This window comes from Danio rerio, chromosome 13 (genome assembly GCF_052040795.2).
Source record: "Danio rerio strain M-AB ecotype USA chromosome 13, GRCz13ab, whole genome shotgun sequence".
In the NCBI taxonomy this organism is placed as follows: domain Eukaryota; kingdom Metazoa; phylum Chordata; class Actinopteri; order Cypriniformes; family Danionidae; genus Danio; species Danio rerio.
Window position 1 is genome coordinate 50,482,032 of NC_141033.1, and position 23,493 is coordinate 50,505,524.

General features: G+C 37.5%; 1 protein-coding gene across 1 annotated transcript in view; it reads left to right on the forward strand.

The window, feature by feature from the left end:
* The window catches only part of tmem87b (transmembrane protein 87B), a 41,575-nt gene extending 19,691 nt beyond the window's left edge, over positions 1–21,884 (forward strand). The window contains 11 exon segments of the mRNA NM_001442648.1: positions 481–580; positions 670–763; positions 5,377–5,448; positions 8,888–8,996; positions 9,079–9,137; positions 11,402–11,505; positions 11,601–11,674; positions 13,291–13,361; positions 14,034–14,086; positions 14,194–14,224; positions 17,031–21,884. Coding sequence (NP_001429577.1) covers positions 481–580; positions 670–763; positions 5,377–5,448; positions 8,888–8,996; positions 9,079–9,137; positions 11,402–11,505; positions 11,601–11,674; positions 13,291–13,361; positions 14,034–14,086; positions 14,194–14,224; positions 17,031–17,072 — 809 coding nt within the window. The 3' untranslated portion in view covers positions 17,073–21,884.
* The last annotated feature ends 1,609 nt before the right edge of the window (positions 21,885–23,493 follow it).

A 23,493-nucleotide genomic window follows, 5' to 3' on the forward strand; every position in this document is an offset into this window, starting at 1 on the left:
TGAAAATAATAGATTAATTATTTTTGCAACATTTTAATTGAAATTGTAAGTGTATTAAGCGATGTGTAAGTGTTTGGACCTGCATAGGCACATAACTAACGCGCTCTGCTCTGGACTTTAGAGTAGCTTTTACTTGGTCAATGGTGTGGTCTATTTCAGTTCCTCAAAATAGCAACGCGCCAACAATGCGCCTTAACACATCTCCTTATCAGACCAGCAAACAAATGAGTCCACATAGTGGCTCAAAGGGATTTGCTATTTAAACAGTGAAAATACTGTTGTGCTGGTCTGAAAATAGCAACAAATCACGCCAAACACGTCTTGCACCTTATTGCGCCGGGTGTATGATCGGGCTCATAATGACATTTAGAAATTAAGTACTCTGCATCCAAAATCACACCGCCTTTTGTACACAATTTTTTTTAATAGATCTGTAAGGTTACTCTTGTCTAACTATTGATATATTTGTGTTTTCTCCAGCTCAGGGTCTGCTGATCTTCGCTGAGCTCGTCTCTGCTCTGAAAAGGACTTTGGCTCGTTTGCTCGTCATCATCGTCAGTCTGGGCTACGGCATTGTCAAGTGTGTGATGAAAGCATTGATTGGCAGCATCTATGCAATTTTTTTTTAGGAGAGTGTGAGATGATTCTGATGTTTCTGTGTCCTCTCAGACCTCGTCTAGGCACTGTCATGCACAGAGTGGTTGGTCTCGGTGTGCTTTACTTTGCATTCGCTGCCATTGAGGGCGTTCTGAGGATCACTGGGGTAAAGTTGACAAACGAGCATTTTTAAATATTATATACATATATATATATTTTTTTTTTTGCTGGGCAAAGATAAATTGTGAATAATCTCATCCAAAATAAAAGTTTGACGTAAGAAAAGTGCGTATATTAAATATAATTATTATATATGTAATAAAAGCCCTTTTTACACAGTAATACCTGTAAATATCTGGAAAATTACCGGAACGACTTTACCGGTAGATTCAAAAGAGCGCTGTTTACACAGGCAAGGATGTTAGGGAATTTTTCTAGAAAAGACCATTTACACATCCATTCCAAAATACCGTTAAATTCTGACATCATTAACCAGAAATAAGCTCTAAATGTCTGCGCTTGTACTTGTAAACATTTTACTACATTACAAACTCTGTGGATGGATCAGTGTTTTAAACAACTTCGATGAAAACATATAGGGGAACACTTTAGCATGTCGAGATGTTCATAATATGTGTTTGTGATGGCGCTCACCGGCTGCTTCATGTGCATACGCGTCGGAGCTTAAAGGTAAAAAAACAACGGCATCTTATTGATTATTATTTACACAGATGGCATTAAGAAGGAAGATAGAAACATTATCTGACTAACATCTAGCTGCTAAATGTCTGGGAAAAACACTCACAGGCTTTTATTCTCACAAACTGCGCTGGCGTGAATGCGTTTGAGTGTTCTGATTAGCTGAAGTAGACGTCTTAGTCAGCATGTTCTAGATGTGCACACGCTCTTTCCCGCAATCTTCCTTCTGCGTACACACAGCGCAGCATTCTGGCAAATTTCCAGTAATGTTACAACTTCTCTTTCCGGAAAAAAGCCAGAATGAATTTACCGGTATTTTCGAAAGAGGCCTGTTCACACATACAGACTTTTGCAGAAAATTGCTGGTAATTTTCCGGAAAGGTCTGTATTTGCGAAAGGGGCTAAAGACTCTTACATGAAAACAAAACTTTACTTAGTAGTATGTAATAGTATTTAAATTTATATAGAATTGACAAAATTTGAAAAGTTGGCACAGTATGGGAAACACAAATAAAAAAAAGAAAGTGAATTTTAAATTTACTTTGACTTGTATTTCACTGCAGGCAATACAACAAACATTATTTAATGTGTTCCTTATTAATAAAATTGTATGTTTTTCCAAAATAAACACATATTCCAATTTTGGTTCTTGCAACACATTTAAAAAAAGTAGATCCTTTACCACTTTAATGTTGCCATTCAATTTCACAACACTTAAAAGAGGTTTAGGGACTGAAGACACCAAATGATGAAGTGCTTCAGGTGTCATTTTTTCCATTCGTCCTGCAAACAAGTCCTAAGGTGGGCAACAGTACAGGGTCTTCATTGTCAAATTTTTTGCTTTAAAACGCGCCACACATTCTATATTGGAGACAGGTCGGGACTACAGGCAGGCCAGTCAAGTACCTGTGTGGAAAAGAACGCAACATATTTTGCTCCAAACTCTCTATGTACTTTTCAGCCTTAATTTGATCGTTAATCCATGCTGTAAAATACTGTACATATAAACAAACATTTTCACAAACACATGCGTGCATCTACACACATATATTATGTCAAAACCAACTTTTATTTTGGATGCGATTAATCTTGGACCAGCAGTACTTTTTGTTTGTTATGCATAATTATATGGGTCATGAAACAGTAGTTTTTCAGCACTCATTAGTTCCCATTATAATCTTGAGAAATGCAACAAGGAAGGCATATTCTACACACTTTTTTTAACTCATCTCACATTACACAGATAAACACAAAGCTTAGATATTAATGCACAAATAAATGTAGAGCCATTTGAATTTGTACTTCCCTTTAAAGGGATTTTTACATTGATTTTTAAGGAAAATACTTGTTTTTAGTTGACTGCATGTAAACGCATGTAATGCTGTAGCTTTATCATTATTAATGAATCATTACTCCTCTCACATTACACAGATAAACACAAAGCTTAGAATTTAATGCACAAATAAATGTAGAGCCATTTGAATTTGTACTTCCCTTTAAAGAGATTTTACATTGATTTTTAAGGAAAATACTTGTTTTTATTTGACTGCACGTAAACGCATGTAATGCTGTAGCTTTATCATTATTAATAAATATATTTATATGGTATATTATAGTTTTATTTATTATAATAGGAGTGTCTTTTATGCAGTTAAATGCAAAGTTTTACTTTTGAAACACTTCTATTCACTTATCTATTCTAGTATATTTAGGATACTTTGTTTAGGGCGTACTCACACTATGTACAGTTGCCTTGAACCGGGCCGAAGCACGTTTGCTTTAGTTATATCGTTTTAATTGTTTGATATGCGGTGACACGCAGTTAATATATTTCAATTATATTTCGCCGTACAGTTCAGCCCCTTTTGACGCTCGTAAAACAATCATAAAGCCCTCGTGCTGTTGGAATTAGGAGGTTTGCTGAAGGTGCAGCTGTCGTGCAGTGAGGGGTCTGCGTCTTTAATAATCTACAACAGTTTGCCTTCATTAAACAGTAAGAATGATTAATGAATAAATCCATATGAAACAGTCCCTTAAAGTCTTGTCTCGTCTTCAGTTTTGAGCCCAAGCGAACCTCGCTCTGGCAAATCGCTTCCAACCGGGCCAGGGCCAGCCAACTGAACCATGTCTGAGCCCGATTCAGAGCACTCACACTTCTCAAACGACCTGGGAAACGGGCCTGGGCATGGTTCGGATAGCATAGTGTGAGTAGGCCCTTAGTTGGTCTATGATTACTGACAACTTCACATTATGCAATTAGTTTAACAGTAACCCAGCCCTTTTCTAGTCTTTTGTTTCTTGACAATATCTTGCATAAATTTAATTGTATGTATAAACTCAATGATATATACGAATGAGAATTTTTGCCACTCAAATTCAATAAAATACTCATTTGCCATGACAATATCAACACATGCTGTTGTGAATAACTAAACAAAGTGGCATCTCATTGGACACAGACTAATGAATAATTATGATACACAGACCTGCTATTTAATAAGCTACACAATTACACTACCTGACGAAAGTCTTGCTGTGGACCCAGATTTAAGAGTAACAGATAATAACTTGACTTCTAGTTGATCATTTAGAAAAGTGTCAGAAGGTCAGGTGAGTCATCGGTATAACTGCATTATAATCATCACAAATACTGCAGAAGACCTACTGAAACCAACATAGACCCAAGATTCTCACAGATGTCAGTCAAGTTTGGTGAAGGAAAACTCATGGTTTGGATTTAAATTCAGTATGGAGAGATCTGCAGAGTGGACGGCAACATCACCAGCCTGAGGTATCAAGACATTTGTGCTGCCCATTACATTACAAACCACAGGAGAGGGCAAATACTCCAGCAGGATAGCGCTCCTTCTCATACTACAGCCTCCACATCAAAGTTCCTGAAAGGTCAAGGTGCTCCGGGATTGGCCAGCCCAGTCACCAGGCATGAACATTATTGAGCATGTCTGGGCTAAAATGGAGGAGGCATTGAAAAAGAATCCAAATAATCTTGATAAACTCTAGAATTTCTGCAAGAATGCTTTGTTTGGCATTCCAGATGAGTTTATTAATACGTGATTTGAGTCATTGCAGAGATGTATGGATGTAGTCCTCCAAGCTCATGGGAGTCAGCAGGGCCGGCGTGTCTATAGAGGTGACCTAGGGTGGCAGAATAGTAAGGGCAGCAAACGCACAACCCCCATAACCGCCCCCTCCTACAACCTCCCACATGACTTTATATTCTACACTGGACTTTATTTCTGTTCAGTGACGAGACTTTTGTCTAAGCAAAGTCAGACCTTACTGTCCTAATTAATCATTCAAAATCAAGGCATGATCATATTTTATTGTGGGAAAATATGCGTAATCTAGAGGCCTTTGCCTTTCATTTAAGCCACTTCTGATAACAAATGATCAACAAGATGTCAAGTTATTTGTTGTTCCTAAAACTTGGATAGACAACAACACTAGTCAGGAAGTGTACAAACTTAATAAATGAAAAAAATAAACAAAAATAAATAAGTGTTTCTCCCTCTAGTTAAAATAAACAGATGCTAACCATTTCTTCTATGATCTGCAACACAAAATTTCCTTAGGAGTCTGTGATTATGCATTTGAGTGTTTCATGATGCTTTATATGGACATTATACTGTAGTTATGATTGTGTTTTTGTTGTGAATAATGTGTGTGACTGCTATATTTTGATCTATAAGGGTCGAGATAACGGACCAGCCCTCATCACTTATGTTATATTAGCGGTGTTTGACTCCTCTGCCATCTGGTTCATATCCTTCAAACAGAGCTTCAAACCTCTTAGATTATGACTTCATTTGAAAACAGTACTATACAATAAGGTTTATTTGTAAACGTATTATGCTGTTTCTGATATTAACTTTCATTAGGTGTGTAATGTAGTTTTATAATAGCTCTTATAGTATAATATGTGCGCTTTATTTCATGGATACAGGTATATTTTTTAGTCACCTTAGTTTTGTTTCTTGATTTTATAGTTGTGAAGAAGGAGCCGTTCCTACTGTTTGCTCTTCCTCATTTTTCCCGCTTCTGTGCATCTGTGTTTCTCAGGCTAAAGACTCTGACCTGGCCCTGTTAGCCAACATTCCCCTGGCTCTGCTTGACTCCTCTCTGTGTTGGTGGATATCCTTTTGGGAAGCAGTGTTTGTCTCTTTGCCCCTGCATTATCTGTCTGCTGGGCTCTAATGTGTTCCTGCATGATGCCTTATTTGTGGGGAATTGGGTTATTTTCTTATTTAACAGTTAGACCTGAAGACTTTCTTACCAGGCATGATGCTAACTATTTACTCACTCATGCACTCACTCATCCACTCACTCTCTCACTTACTCACTCACTCACTCACTCACTCACTCACTCACTCACTCACTCAATCAATCACTCTCACTCACTCATTCACTCAATCCCTAATTCATCCACTCACTCACTTATTCACTCCCTCACCAATTCATCCACTCACTCGCTAATTCATTCACTCACTAATTTATTCACTCACTAACTCACTCAATCACTAATTTATACACTCAATCATTCATACACTCACTCTCTAATTCATCCACTCACTCATTCATTCACTAACTCATTGACTTACTAATTCATCCACATACTCACTTATTCACTCACACACTCACTCATTCATTCACTCACTAATTTATCCACTCACTCACTTATTCACTCACACACTCACTCACCAATTCATCCACTCACTCACCAATTCATCCACTCACTCACTAATTCATTCACTCACTCACTAATCCACTCACTCACTCACTAATTCATACACTCACTCATTCATACACTCACTCACTAATTCATCCACTCACTCACTCATTCATTTACTCACTAATTCATTGACTCACTAATTCATCCACATACTCACTTGTTCACTCATAGACTCACTCACACACTCACTCACTCATTCATTCACTCCCTATTTCATCCACTTACTCACTTATTCACTCACACACTCACTCGCTCACTTACCCATTCATTCACTCACTAATTCATCCACTCAATCACTTACTCACCTTTTCATTCACTCACTAATTCATCCACTTATTCACTCACTCACCCACTCACTCATTCGCTCAGTCACAGACTCATTTACTCACTCTATCACTCTATTTACTTATTCACTCAATCACTCACTTATTCATTTGCTCATTCACTCAATCACTCACTTATTCATTTGCTCATTCACTCAATCAATCACTCACTCAATCACTCTTTTACTCATTTATTCACTCAATCACTATTTCGCTCAATCACTCACTCATTCACTCACTTGATAGCTCTCTCACTTAATCACACTCTCCTTCGTTCACTTGCTCGCTCGTGAATTATTCACTCAATCATGCACTCGCTCACTCATTCACTCACTCACTCAATCAATCACTCACTCAATTACTCACTTAATCATTTACTCACTCACTCATTCACTCAGGCAATCATTCACTAGCTTACAGATTCACCCTCGCACTCATACACTTATACACTCATTCATTCACTTGCTCACTCATTCATTTACTCACTCATTTATTAATTCAGTCACTTATTCATTCACCTGCTCACTCAATCACTCTTGCACTCACTAATGTATTTGCTAACCCACTTACTTATTCATTCACTTACTCGCTCAATCCCTCATTCACTCACTCATTCATACACCTACTCATACACTTGCTCACTCATACAGTTGCTCATTCACTTGCTCACTCATTCACTTGCTCACTCATTTACTTACTCATGCATTTACTCATTCTTTTATTCACTCACTCATTCATTGACTCACTTATTCACGCCCCTAAATAACTCACACATTCACTAATTCATTCATTCGTTCGATCAATTACTCATTCATTCACTCACTCATTCATAAACTTATTTATACACTTGCTCACTCATCTCATACATGTGCTCACTTATACGGTTGTTTGCTCACTCATTCACTCGCTCATTCACTTATTCAGTCACTCACTCATAGATTTATTCACTCACTCATTCATTCACTTGCTCACTCACTTATTTTTTTACTCGCTTGATTATTCACTTATTTGCTCCCACACACACACACACACACACACACACACACACACACACACACACACACACACACACACTAATTCATTCATTCACTCACTCCTACTCATACATTTACTCATTCATTAACTTGCCCACTCATTAATTTACTCACTTATTCATTCACTCACTTATTTGCTCCCTCAGTCACTCACATTCTTCGTAAATCATATATTTACTCATTCATTTACTTGCTCACTTATTCACTCACTCATTTATTTACTCGCTCATACAGTTGCTCATTCACTTGCTCACTCATTCACTTGCTTACTCATTCACTCACTCATACACTTGCTCGCTCATTCATTCACTTGCTCACTTATTCACTCATGCATTTACTCACTCATGCATATACTGATTCATTTATTCACTCATTCATTAACTCACTTATTCATGCCCTCAATCACTCACACTCACTAATTCATTCTTTCACTCACTCATTCATACACCTACTCATACGCTTGCTCACTGATACGGTTGTTTGCTCGCTCATTCACTCACTCATTTAGTCACTTACTCATACTCTCACTCATATTTACTCACTCATTCATTCACTTGCTCAATCACTAACTTTTACTCACTTATTTATTGACTGACTTATTCGCTCCCTCAATCATTCACACACTCACTAATTCGTTCGCTCACTTAATATCTCATTCATTCGTTCATTCACTCACTCACACACTTACTTATTCACTCACTCACTCATACATTTACTCATCCATTCACTTGATCACTCATTAATTTATTGACTCACATATTCTTTCACTCACTTATTCGCTCCCTCAATCACTCACACATTCTCAGTAAATCATACATTTACTCATTCATTTACTAGCTCACTCATTCAATCATGCATTTATTTACTCATTTATTCATTCGCTCACTCACTCACTCACTCACTAATTAATTCGCTCATTCATTCACTTACTTGCTTATTCATTCACTCGCTCGTATACTTCCTCATTCACTCACTTATTCACTCATTCACTTTTAATTCATTAATTCATTAATTCATTCGATTAATAATATCTATATATGTGTGGGATGCTGCTGATTTCCATTTAGACTGTAAAGTTTTGACATAATATTAAATCTTTCTTTAATCATCAAATCGTCATACTAGAGTAATCTTCATATTTTTCAAGGGATACTGAAACTATAGAAAAGTCAGCGCTTTTGTCAAAGGAATTAATTACTAATGACAATTACTAATAATATTTCTAATTTTTGTTGTTTTTTCAAGCAAAATACTTGTTTTAAAATATAATCAAACTTTTAAATGCAATAATAATCAACTCAATCAGTGTGCATGCGTTTTGGATATATATTCTATCTAGTGTATTAAGGATACTTGCTAATTTAATATGGTCTGTGATTACTAATAACATGTCACAGGTTATGCACATAAATTAGCTTAACAATAACTCTATCCTTTTGTTTCTGTAAGCCAATGTATGAGACATTTCCTTGACGATATCTCACATATTTGTCAGTTTGGCACAAACCATTAAGACTCTAAAGCTCAGAAAAAACCCAGTGAAGTTGTCTTTGTACAGACACTTCACCAACACACTCATCTTCGCTGTTCTGGGTGAGTTTGAGGCATGAAATATCAATAAACAGAGCTCAATAAAGAGACCTGGTCATGATGAGTTATATGTGCTGTTTTTCAGCTTCAATCATTTTCATGGTTTGGACAACAAAGAAGTTTCGTTTGGCACACTGTCAGGGGGTGAGTATCTGAAAAAGCAGAACATTCGACTCTTAAAAGGATAGTTCAGCCAAAAAGGAGAATTTCCTACTAATTTACTTACACACAGGTCATCCACGATGTAGACTTTTTTTCTTCAGTAGAACATTAAAGATTTTAAGCTGAATCTGTGATTCTTGGTGATTCATGTAATGGCAGGGAATGGTGTCAGGTAGGGATGCTCATTTCGGTTAATTTTGCCAACCGACAACTGCCACTCGTTAATCAAATATTAACGGTAAACTGGTCAGATTAATATTGAATTATTGGTCCCACTATATATTAAGTGGCCTTAACTAATATGTACTTACACAGGAATGAATAGTTTGTTACAATGTACTTATTGTGTAAATACCAAGTGTGCCGCAAGCCTGCGTTTGAGTTAAGGTCTCAGCCGTTAGATCGCCCCCTGGGGGCTGACTGCAGTACAAGTCATAAAGCCCGCCTCCTCCATGCAATACACTTGCAATAAAATGTCCCGAAAGATGGTTCTGGTCGATTAAGGCACTGGTTATTGTGCTGAAATAGGTGCAGATCTTCATTTTTGTAAACAGTTTGTTTTTAGCAGTAATTTAATGCTGGGCGTGTCATCGTGATTGACAGCTGTGATTGACAGTTTCTCAAAGCAGCGCGTCTGAGCTTCGGCAGAAGACTGAAGTGTTATTATTCGATTTCTGTGTTATTTTACCATGACAAAATGAGTTCAGCTGTAAACTACAGTTTCTGACATACATGATCCTGGTGGAACACTGTTTATTCGCTAAGGTCAGGGCTTTTTTCGGGCTTTATTAGTTTGCTGATACACGTACGCCTAGCCACCCAGATAGCAAAATACACTCGGGCCAGTTCCAGCTAGATTCTCGCCTGCCGGAGACTTACCCCTCAGAGCTCAGACTGTCTACCTCTGCTGGACCTACTCCGGATGCCTGGACTCACCGCCCGATTCCAGCCCTAGTCAATCGAGCCAGATGCGGCGGCCGAGCGAAACGGCGCTGCCGCATGCGAGCCGGAATCAGCCCGCGACGCCGCGAGTATGTTATGCGCTGCGGCCCGGAGCTGGCGCGATTGAATATATAAAACCCTCATATTTGTTAACGTTATTACATCCATTTGTGTTGATATGACAGCAAACGCATGCTGAGAAGTTCGGGGGGCGTGGTTGATTTTACATAAAGCGTTTGATTGGAAGCTTGACTCCGCTCATTTTCGCGGCTCTTCCTCTGGCTCCATCAGACAGTCCTTCTGCTCATGTCAAGGCTCCAATTTCAGCAGTCTTTTGCGACAGTTTGTGCCCGTCAAGCAGGCGTTTTGCCCTCAAAGCATTCAATGGGAAAAGGGGCTGTCACGTCGTCCATATTTTTTAGTCATTGGTAAATACATGTATTTTTTTACTTATGCTTAATTAAATACATGTAATTACATCTGTAGTTAACTTTTGTAATTACATTTGTAAATACACTGTTGACCATCACTTACACCTTAACCCACCTTTAAACCTACCCATGCCACCAAACCTGTCCATAACCCAACCTCTATTCCAACTCAAGAGCACCACAAGTGTTCTCAAATACATTATAAACACAGTAAGTACATTGTATTTATTTTCTGATGTAATTACATAGTAGTTAAGTGGGACCGAATTATTATTTAATAAAATAATAATTGACGTGTCTATTTTGTGTCTGCATATTAAATATTGCATTTTAAAATACTGGTTTATTTTAAAATGTAAACAACAGCTCTTCAACAGTTCTTCAAGACGAAGATATTGAGATGAGAAAAGTCTGGTTATTTATAGTGAGTTAAGGATCGTCTGATAGTATAATTAGTCATTAGCTAAAGTTGGAACATCTGTGAACAATCATAAGCACGTGATCCTCTCAAAATGTGTTCATAAATAAACTTCATTTATTCACCATGTATAAATCTCAATTATATTAAAAATTGACAAAAAAAATTTTGTCTGGTTTGTGGTAAAGGGTCACGTATATCCTTTATACCATCGTTGAAACAACAAATTCAATGTCGGCCTAAATCTTTTGCACAGAACTGTATGTTTATTGTTAATCTAAAAAAAACCTGCCATCATTCACTGACATTATGTGAATCGCCAAGAACCACTGATTCAGCTCAAAATCTTCTTTAATGTTCTACTGAAGAAAAGGTCCCCTACATCCTGATTGGCCTGTGAGTGAGTAAATAAACAGTGTAAATTACCCTTTTAATTCATGCGTGTTTGTGAGCAGGACTGGATGGAGCTGTGGGTGGACGATGCTTTCTGGAGGTTCCTCTTCTCTATTATTCTGCTGGTCATCATGTTTCTGTGGAGGCCGTCTGCTAATAACCAAAGGCAAGTGGATTGATGATTAATGAGAAGATCATCCGTATACTAGTCTTCACTGTTCTCATTGTAGAGCATCATCTTAACTTGATGTGTTTGTGTAGGTATGCCTTCACACCGCTCATTGATGACTCCGATGATGAGGAGATCGATGAATTCCTGGTGTCTGCAAATATTGGTCAGTCTTGTATCAAATATACAGAAGTCAGAATTATTAGCCCTTTTCCTTTTCAAATATTTCCCAAATGATGTTTAACAAAGCAAGGAATTCTTCACAGTATTTACTATAATAGTTTTTCTTTTGGAGAAAGTCTTATTTGTTTTATTTCAGCTAGAATAAAAGCAGGGGCCTGTTCTTCGTACGTGGATTACTCAGTTAGCTGGATTTGGATATTGACGATTTGACACGATCCAGGATCGTTTCGTTCTTCAAAGCTGATCCAAGAGTTGTGGTCATAGCAACAGTTCTCCTAGCTTAAACCTGGTCGGGAGCAGGTTCAATTCATATAAACAGGATTAGATAGGGTCAGTTCAAGCAAATATAATACAGAAAGTATGTACCGAATTCTGATATTTTCCTACAGTAGTAGTTCTATACACTTGGGAAAAGAGTAAATATTTTTAAACTATATATATAAAGTTATAGTTATTAATAAAATAAATAAAGTTATATATATTAATAAAACTTATGCAATCTGCACCCTCGAAATGAAAGTACAAAGGCTGCCACCTGGTGGTGAACAGAGAAAACTTATTGATATGAACTTTTTAGATCGCTTTAGTACAAATTGTGTATAATAAACATGTACAATATGTGACTTTTTTAAAGCAATAATACATTTATGCAGTCATAAACATGTTTTGATAGTTAATATGCCAGTGATTTGATGCTTCACAAAAGTTGCAGACGCCTTTACCAATATCAAAATGCTTTTGTAAACATCCAATTTATCTTTACACTGATAAAATTAAACGGCTACTATAATAAAGAAAATCTTTTCTAAATGTAGAACTAAATACACTGATTTGCATTGAAATACATGATGAATACTCTTGACACATGAAAGTGTAAAGCCTGCAGCTCACAACAAATGTGGAAGGTTATTGCGTGTCATATTTAACAAACCATTTACCGCTAATTTGACGTAATTTTGCTCCCATGGATAATTGAATATTAATCAGATGATGTCATTACGCAGCTGTGCCGTCAGCCAATCGTTGCATTGCTGATCATGATTTCGAGGATCGATAGATCTGTCCTTCACAACACACACAGCGATCTCAGATCAGTTTATCCAGACATTCTAATCTGATTCGCGAACTTGTTTGAAGAACCAAATTAGCCAGAAATCAGTTATCAAGATTAAAAGATCCAGGATCTGCCAAATCATCTTAGATCATTTAAGCGAGGTACGAAGAACGGACCCCAGTTTTTAATTTTTTAAAAACATTTTAAGGTAAAAAATATTGTCTCCTTTAAGCAGTATTTGTTTTGGATAGTCTACAGAACAAACCATTGTTATACAATGATGATTACCCTAACTTGCCTGATTAACCTAGTTAAGCCTTTAAATGTCACTTTGAGCTGTATAGAAGTGTCTTGAAAAATATCTAGTCAAATATTATTTACCATCATCATGACAAAGAATTATTAGAAATGAGTTATTAAAACTATTATGATTATAAATGTGTTAATTCTGTTTCTTTAAAACATATTCAAGGGGCTAATAATTCTGACCTCAACTGTGTGTGTGTATATATAGTTATTTAAAATGTTTTTTTTTTCATTCTCAGCTGATGGGATAAAGTTGAGAGCAGCTAAAACAGAAACCAATGGAACAGTGAAGCCTCCACCAACTAATCCGGTCAGTTATAGTATGTGAATCATCTGGTTCTAAATAGTTTTTATTATTATTATTGTTGTTATTAATATTATTTAATTATTACTGTTATTATTATTATTATTATTATGATTATTATTATTATTATTATTATTATTAATAATAATAAAAATAATATTATTTAATTTATTATTATTGTTGTTGTTGTTGTTGTTATTAATAGTATTATTATTTAATTATTATTATTTTTTAAATATACATTTACAAACAAAAGCTGAAAACCTTGGTGTCTGTTTTGATTAAGTATTTTGATTTTTGTGCAAGTATGCATAAACTGATCAAAAGTCAGAGTAAAGTACATTGTTCTAAAAAAGTATTCAATAGTTTTTTTTTGTTTTGTTTTTTTTTGACGTAAGGGCAAAAATACATATGTGCATACATTTATTTATTTTCCTTCGGCTCAGTCTCTTATTTATCAGGGCTAATGAATTACAGTATGGCAATACTACTTGTTATCATGATACTTCAGCTGGTATACTATCGTAAGATTAATTAATGGTATCGCGACAACCCTAGTAGCGACCTTTATATAAAAGGCTAATCAAATGTTAATAATATCAATGTTCTGTAAATATTTTATTTATTACGCATAATAAATTATATAAAATGAGTCAATAACATATTTGATTGTTTCAGGATGAGGATTTGAAGTGGGTGGAGGAGAATATTCCTACCTCTCTGACTGATGTGTAAGTCTGTTTGACACAAGCATACAAACTACCCTCTGCTGTTTGTATTTAAAAAAAAAAGGTTTCTACTTGTAATGTATATCAATTCACATCTCTCATTTTTTCAGAGCTCTGCCTGTTCTTCTCGACTCAGATGAGGTTTGTTAATTGCATAGATTTTTACTTTATATAGGGTAAAATAAGAATCTACATATTTTTATTTAAAGTACATATAAGGCATAACTAAATGGCATGGTATTTGGAAAAAAAGTGTAATAGAAATAGAGCCATGTACTTGATCTATTGTAAAAACATAAACAGCCAAAAGCACCATCTGCTGTTTACAAAAGTTCTAGAGCATAGTCTGCTGTTAACATAATTAGCATAGAGTGCCTTGTGCTGTTATAAAACTTGCCTAAAGAGTCGTCTGCTGTTAAAGTGTAGCCTAATGTGGTGTCTGCAAATAAAAAAACTAGCATAGTTCCATCTGCTATTAAAGGCAAACTTGTGAGCGCCATGTGATGTACAAAACAAGCTTAGTTTTCCATCTGCTGTTAAAGCTAATCTAGAGCATTGTCTGCTGTTCATAACTAGCCTAGAGTGATGCCTGCTGTGCTAAACTAGCTATCTAAACTAGTGCCATCTGCTGTTAAAACTAATTGAACACCATCTGCTGTTAGAAACTAGCCTACAGCAACATCTGCTGTTAAAAACTAGCATAGAACGCTGTCTGCTGTTAAAAACTAGCCTAGAGCAACATCTGCTGTCAAAAACTAGCCTAGAGCGGCATCTGCTGTTAAAAACTAGCATAGAACGCTGTCTGCTGTTCAAAACTAGCCTAGAGCCATATCTGCTGTTAAAAACTAGCCTAGAGCAAAATCTGCTGTTAAAAACTAGCCTTGAGCAAAATCTGCTGTTAAAAACTAGCCTAGAGCACTGTCTGCTGTTAAGAACTAGCCTAGAGCAACATCTGCTGTCAAAAAATAGCCTAGAGCAAAATCTGCTGTCAAAAAATAGCCTAGAGCAACATCTGCTATCAAATACTAGCCTAGAGTAACATCTGCTGTCAGAAACTAGCCTAGAGAAAAATCTGCTGTTAAAAACTAGCCTAGAGCAACATCTGCTGTCAAAAACTAGGCTAGAGCAACATCTGATGTCAAAAACTAGCCTAGAGCCGCATCTGCTGTTAAAACTAGCCTAGAGCCGCATCTGCTATCAAAAACTAGCCTAGAGCGCCATCTTTTGTTAAAAACTAGCCTAGAGTGCTATCTGCTGTTAAAAAGTAGTCTAGAGCACCATCTGCTATTAAAAAGTAGCCTAGAGCAATGTCTGCTGTTAAAAACTAGCCTAGAGCAACATCTGATGTTAAAAACTAGCTTAAAGCAACATCTACTGTTAAAAACTAGCCTAGAGCAACATCTGCTGTTAAGAACTAGCCTAGAATGCTGTCTGCTGTTAAAAGCTAGCCTAGAGCAACATCTGTAGTTAAAGCTAGCTTAGAATGCCGTTTGCTGTTACAACAAGCCTAGAGTTCTTGCAAACTAGCCTAGAGCACCCTCTGCTGTTGAAACTAGCCTAGATTGCTGTCTGCTGTTAAAACTAGCCTAGAGCAACATCTACTGTTAAAATTAGCCTAGAGTACTTACAATCTAGCCTAGAGCGTCATCTGCTGTTGAAACTAGCCTAGAGCACCGCTTGCTGTTAGAAACTAGCCTAGAGCAACATCTGCTGTTAGAAACTAGCCTAGAGCGGCATCTGCTGTTAAAAACTAGCCTTGAGCAACATCTGCTGTTAAAAACTAGCCTAGAGCAACATATGCTGTTAAAAACTAGCCTAGAACACTGTCTGCTGTTAAAAGCTAGCCTAGAGCAACATCTGCTGTCAAAAACAAGCCTAGAGCGGCATCTGCTGTTCAAAACTAGCCTTGAGCAACATCTGCTGTTAAAAACTAGCCTAGAGCAACATCTGCTGTTAAAAACTAGCCTAGAGCAACATCTGCTGTCAAAAACTAACCTAGAGTAAAATCTGCTGTTAAAAACTAGCCTTGAGCAACATCTGCAGTCAAAAACTAGCCTAGAGTGGCATCTGCTGTTCAAAACTAGCCTAGAGCAACATCTGCTGTCAAAAACTAGCCTAGAGCAAAATCTGCTGTTAAAAACTAGCCTTGAGTAACATCTGCTGTCAAAAACTAGCCTAGAGCAAAATCTGCTGTTAAAAACTAGCCTTGAGCAACATCTGCTGTCAAAAACTAGCCTAGAGTGGCATCTGCTGTTCAAAACTAGCCTAGAGCAACATCTGCTGTCAAACACTAGCCTAGAGCAACATCTGCTGTCAAAAACTAGCCTTGAGCAACATCTGCTGTCAAAAACTAGCCTAGAGCAACATCTGCTGTTAAAAACTAGCCTTGAGCAACATCTGCTGTCACAAACTAGCCTAGAGCAACATCTGCTGTCACAAACTAGCCTAGAGTGGCTTCTGCTGTTAAAACTAGCCTAGAGCGGCATCTGCTATCAAAAACTTGACTAGAGTGCCATCTTTTGTTAAAAACTAGCCTAGAGTGCTATCTGCTGGTTAAAACTAGCCTAGCGTGCCACCTGCTGTTAAAAACTAACGTACAACGCTGTCTGCTGTTAAAAACTAGCCTATAGAAACATCTACTGTTAAAAACTAGCCTAGAGCATCATCTGCTTTTAAGAACTAGCCAAGAATGCTGTCTGCTATTAAATGAGCCTAATAGCAGCTTCTGCTGTTCAAAGCTAGTCTAAAATGCCATCTGCTGGTAAAAACCCAATCTCAGAATAAACTCTAAAATGATCTCTAAATCTATTCACATCTATTTTTGTCATAACAGCCCTAAATCTGAACAAGATTTGTGAATCAGACTCTGTAGCCGTGTTATAAATGTGTGTATTTTTGTGTATCTTTTACATATTCACCTATCTTAAGCTGTCTGTTTCTCTTACAGGAGATCATGACCACCAAATACGAGATGTCCAAAATGGAGTGAGTTTGAGGAATACTTGAGATTGCTCGAGGAATGCTCGATCTGACCCTTATAGAGCCACAGACTTGGACCGTTTTCTTCCTTTGCTGCCGTTGGTTGGTGGATTTTTGAGTTGATTGAAGGAATCCTGCTGAAGGTGCGGACATATTTTAGCTGGTTTAGATGCCATTCTACCTGAACTCTGTGCGAGACGTTAACTCTTGTTTTCCTGAAACGTCCTAAAGACTGTAACGTCCTCATTGATCTGTAAAGAAACAAGTATTTATGTTTCTAATGACATACTTGTCAAAATTGTGAGTGACTATTCGTGTGCGGCGATAATGTGTTATTTAAACGGATTGAAATGGGGTTTTGTTTGTGTATGTGTGTGCGCGCGTGCGTCTTGAAAAACACTAAGGAACTTGGTAATACTTTACTTGAAAGGATGTTCATAAGACTGTCATGAAACTTTTATAATCAATGTGAATAAGATTTTATGCACGCTAATGACAACTGTTATTAAGTGTCAATGGTACAGTTGTGTCATTTTAAATGCAAAGATGACACTGTTTTCATTGACAACTTGACATAAACAAATACATCACCACCAGTCTTCATCTTTGTCATGACAGTTTGTCATTACCAAGACAACATAACTTGTCATAAATCCGTCATAAACATGATTGTCACGAGGCATTATAATTGTCATTAATATTTTTCTGATCTCGTTTTCATTGAAACTAACTGTATTTGTCATTAAAATGTCTCAATATGTTTCTGTACTCAGCGTCATTAATGTTTAATGACAATTTAATGACAAATTCATTTTGTATCACTCTAGTTGAGGTAAAAAAAAAAAAACATTAATTATGCTGTCATAAAAGTCACGACTCAGTTATGATGCCTCATGACAATCATGTTTATGAAAGATTTATGACAAGTTTTGTTGTGTTGGTAATGTCAAGTTGCTTTGATATTCAAAATTGTGATATATTTGTTTATGTCACGTTGTTAGCAAAACTAGCCTAAAACTAGCCTAAATTGTCATCTGCTATTAAAATCAATCCTAGTGCATAGTCTGCTATTAAAAGCGCCATATGCTGTTAAAAAAACTTGCCTAAAGAGTGATCTGCTGTTAAAAACTAGCCTAGAGCGCCATCTGCTTGCCATCTGCTAGTAAAATAAAGCCCAGAGCACTGAATGCTATTAAAAACAAGCCTAGAGTGTTTGTCTGCTGTTTAAACTAAGCCTAGAGCACCATCTGCTGTTCAAAATTAGCCTAGAGCCCCATCTGCTTATAAAATCTAGCTTAGACTGCCATCTGCTGTTAAAAGAAAGCCTAGAGCACTGTCTGCTGTTCAAAACTAGTGTATAGCGCCATCTGCTGTTCAAAACTAGCCTAAAGCACCATCTGCTGTTCAAAACTAGCCTATAGCACCATCTGCTGTTCAAAACTAGCCTAGAGCACCATCTGCTTTAAAAAAAACTAGCCTATAGCACCATCTGCTGTTCAAAGCTAGGCTAGAGCGCCATCTGCTTGTAAAAAAACTAGCTTAGATCACCATCTGCTATTAAAAGCAAGCAGAGTCCTGTCTTCTGTTCAAACCTAGCCTAGAGCGCCATCTGCTGTTCAAATATAGCACCATCTGTTGTTCAAACCTAGCCTAGAGCGCCAACTGCTGTTCAAAACTAGCACGATCTGTTGTTTAAACCTAGCCTTGAGCTCCATCTGCTGTTCAAAGCTAGGCTAGAGCACCATCTGCTTGTAAAAAACTAGCTTAGACCACCATCTGCTATTAAAAGCAAGCATAGAGTCCTGTCTTCTGTTCAAACCTAGCCTAGAGCGCCATCTGCTGTTCAAATCTAGCACCATCTGTTGTACAAACCTAGCCTAGAGGACCAACTGCTGTTCAAAACTAGCACCATCTGCTGTTTAAACCTAGCCTAGAGCGCCATCAGCTTTTCAAACCTAGCCAAGAGTGCCCTCTGCTGCTCAAACCTAGCCTAGAGCGCCATCAGCTTTTCAAACCTAGCCAAGAGTGCCATCTACAGCTCAAAACTAGCCAAGAGCACTATCTACTTTCCAAAACTAGCCTAGATCATCATAGGGTGTTAAAAATTAGTACAATCTGCTGTTCATAAACCATGTATTGTTACCATGTAAGATGTCCTAACAGACTGTCATAATGCATTTAAAATGTCATAACCAAGCCAATGACAGTTGTTATAAGCATGCTTAAAATTTTCATTCACATTCATGACATCTCTTCATGATTATAAATGTTTAATAACAGTCTTATGAACACCTCTTCTCGTATTCAAGTGTTTCCAGATGTTGACCAAAGCGTCCTCTACGTTTCCATTAAGTTGTCACTGACTGTATATAAGGTGTTATTTTCCAATAATATTTCTGTGAGTTCAGCACATGATGTGAATAGTACTAGAGATTTGTATTTGCTTGAGTTTGTACAGGGAGTAATTTAACTGGGTAATTTAATCAATGACTAATTTGTATGGTTTGTTTTGTACAGAGCCCAGATCAACTTACTGAAAGAAGCACAGTTCCCCCTTAGAAACTGAAATGAAGTTATTTGTCTCCTCTTTCAAACCTACATGCCGTTATTTGTACCGTGAAGCACAAAGAGGAGAGGTTTTGAAGGAAAATGTATTAGTTAGTTGTGAATTATACAGAAAAATGCAAGCCATCGTTGGCCGAAAACCTTTATTTTTTGTTGCGTTTGTTTCTATCTTGCAGTCTAAAACCTACTTTTTGGTCACACGATCGAAAAATAGTGCAAGAGATGAACTTTTATGATGGATTTTATTTACTTTGCAAAGATGTAGCATGAAGGCTCGCAGCTATTGCATTTCATGAAAGAAAAAAGGTAACACTTGAAGGGATGTTCATAAGACTGCCGTTAAGCTTTTATAAGCATGACATGTCATAAATGTGAATGAGATTTTATGCTTGCTCATAACAACTGTTATTAAGTGGCTCATTATGGCATTTTAAATGCAAAAATGGCATTGTTTGTTATGACAACTTGACATAAAGACATCACAACCTGTCTTTATCTTTGTCTTGACAGTTTGACATTACAAAACTTGTCATAAATCTGTCATAAACATGATTGTCATGAAGCTATTGTAAATGTCTCATCAATTCCATAACAGTGCGTTATTATTGTTTTGGCCTCAACTTCAGTGGTACAAGCTGAATTTGTTGTTAAAATGTCATTAAATATTAGTGACGCTGTTTTTAAAATTTTTTTGTAATATTTATGTATTAAGTATTTAAAAATTAAGTAATAAACTTTGAAAGAGACATTTTAATGACAAATACACTGAAAACCTGATCGGAAAAAATATTCACGACACATTTAAAATGCCTCATGACAAACATGTTTATGACAGATTTATGACAAGACAAACTTTCTGTCAAGACAAAGACAAAAACAGGTAGTGATGTATTTGTTTGTCACTTAATAACACTCAATAAAATCTCATTCACATGTGTCATGTCATGATTATAAAGCATTCGCGACAGTCTTATGAACAAGTGTAACCAAAAATCATAGTTATATTGTTTGAAACAACTTGAAGGTGAGTGAATAATGTTCAATTTTGCGTGAAGTATTCTTTTAAGTCATTATTTGTTTGTTTGTGAGGAGAAGTGTGTGTCTCGATCTCTCTGTAGATGCACACTGAAGCCTTAACATATGCTTTGTTTTGGGGTGTCCAAACTCGCTCCTGGAGGGCCGGTGTCCTGCATATTTTACTTCCAATCTCAATTAAACACACTTGAACCAGCTAATCCAGCTCTTTGGTATACTAAAAACTTCCAAGCAGGTGTGTTGAAGGACGTTGGAGCTAAACTATGCATGACACCAGCCCTCCAGGATCGAGTTTGGACACCCCTGCTGTAAATTAATCTTTTTGCCTTTTCTGCTTTGGGCATTCTGTGATGGACTGAACAAAGTGTGATTTACCATTAGTGTTGTCATGATGCTGGAATCTGATATCAATCGGTACTGAAATTTTTAAAGCGTCCATTTCCTGCGAACATTTGAGCACGCTCTTAAACAGCTGATTTGCTGTTGTGTTCACAAGCTCAACAGAAATGACTGTGATTGGCTGTGAAGGTCAGCAGTTTACCCAACTCACCACTGTTTACTGAGTGTAACCACTGATACAGGGAGATTGGAGTGTTTTAAAGCCCCAAATTTATCAGTGTATCATTCGTATGTCAGTTTATAGACAAACTAGCTGATCTGCGTGACTTTGAAAGGCTCCAGTGTTTCTGTATCTGTGGTTACACTCAGTAAACAGTGGTGAGTTCGATGAACTGATGACCTTCATGGCCAATCACGGCGCTCAAATGTTCACAGGAAATGGACGTTTTTAACATTCCAGTATCAGGACAACACTATTTACTATGCTGTACAAAGGTGAACAGACTGACTGTTAAACTTCAAGATGTTTTTGCATCATTCGGATGGAGAATACATTAGATACCGTCTAAATTGTGTATGATATAAAGCGCACTTTAAGTGAATGTGATTTCCGTTGGTCATGGCATGCAGTGACGGGCTTAATTTATCTGCATGTTGCTGACCTTGTCCTTTATATTTCTGTTTTCTTCATAAAAACCCTTTCATTTTCTGTGGTTTTCTTTGTTTTTTCTGTTTGCTTACTCATCAGACACTGTTCAAAGAGCGCAGTTGATGTCCCGTAAAGCTCAGGTCCTGTCTGTTTTCTGTCTACATGCATATTTATCCACCTTTCATACACTTTAAATGATGTGGGTTGCAATAAAGACTCTTTATTACAGTCGAATTGTGAGTTTGGAGGCGTTGAGTTGTTCAGGGTTTGCTCTGTCATTATTTGTGTACAAAATGTACAGAAGATGTTTGATCAGATTGACCATGATTGGTGTCATTTTTATTTTGTCTGATCTATAAAATATAAATCTGTTGGTGAAGGTCCTAATTTCTAATACAATCTCTCTTGTATTTTTCATATTGTTTTGTTTAGAAGTGTTACTATTCTTCACCAGTTCCCTTGGTACTCACTCACAGGTGAATTGCTACTTGGACAAAAGCATTAAGACTGAGTTTAATAACGCTTATTAAGTCTTAAGCAAAAACCTTGAGAGGAACCAGGCTCATTTCTGGCAAGACCAATTTTTCCTTTGGCCAAACTTCTTGTGCAGAGCTGCAGTCAGGCGCTGGAGAACGCTTGACGTCCTTCGTGAAGAAGTTGCAGGTGTGAGTTTGTCACCGGCGGCTGTTCAGGCTGGCCCACGAGATCAGTGCAGAGACTCGTCTTTCACTGGAGTCTTTCAGGAATCGGTCTCATGCTTTCCACTTCTCCTTGACCACCACAACATCTGCTCAGGAATACGGCCTGGTCTAAGATTATGGATACCTCTAGAAGACCTCTATAATTGACATCATCTCTTCACAGGTTTTGGATCAAATCAATGGTGCTGCACGGTCTCTAGAGGCCTCAAGATGAGGAATCTCAACCTGGACAGGAGCATGAGTTTCTTTAAGGCTAAGTTTAATTATGCTTATTAAGTCTAAGCAAAAACCTTGAGAGAAACCTGGCTCAGTTGGGTATGACCATTTCTCCTCTGGCAAACTATTTGTGCAGAGCTGCAGTCTAGGCGCTGGGTAACGCTGGACGTCCATCGGGGAGAACTGCAGGTATGAGTAGGTTATGGATACCTCTAGAAGTCCTTGATGGTTGGCATCATCTCTTCACAGGTCTTTTAGAGGCCTCAGCATGAGTAAGTTTAATTTTGCTTAAAGGGCACATGGGTTACCCCTTTTTCATATTTAATATAAGTCTTTTGTGTCCCCAGAATGTGTCTGTAAAGTTTCAGCTCAAAACACCCATCAGAGTATTTATATAGCTGTCTGAAGTGTCTGTATTATAGCTGGGAAAAGGTTGTTGCTGTTTTTATGCACTGGGCCTTTAAGGCGAGTCATCCCCCGCCCACCGATCCCACGTGTCTGTCAGCAGCGTGCCTCAATCGCCGCCCTCGGCTGCCTCAGGAAGCAGATCTCACGTAACGTTTGTGAGAAATACTACAGTAAGAACTTTACCATCAGTGTTTGATGCATTTTTTTTGTGGAGTTGCAGCAATGAGTTCACGAACACACAGCGCAGACACACACACACATAGCACAGACACTTAGCAAGACACACGCACATACATAGCGTAGAGACGGAGGCAGACACACACACACACATAGCACAGACAAGTAGGCTAGCGCAGACACACGCACATACATAGTGTAGACAAGCAGGCAGACACACACAAGTAGCGCAGACACAAACGCACATACATAGTGTAGAGACGCAGGCAGACGCACACGCACACAGAGACAGTGAGGGAGAAACGAGGCTGTGCTGAAGAAGTGAATGGCTGTACTTCATT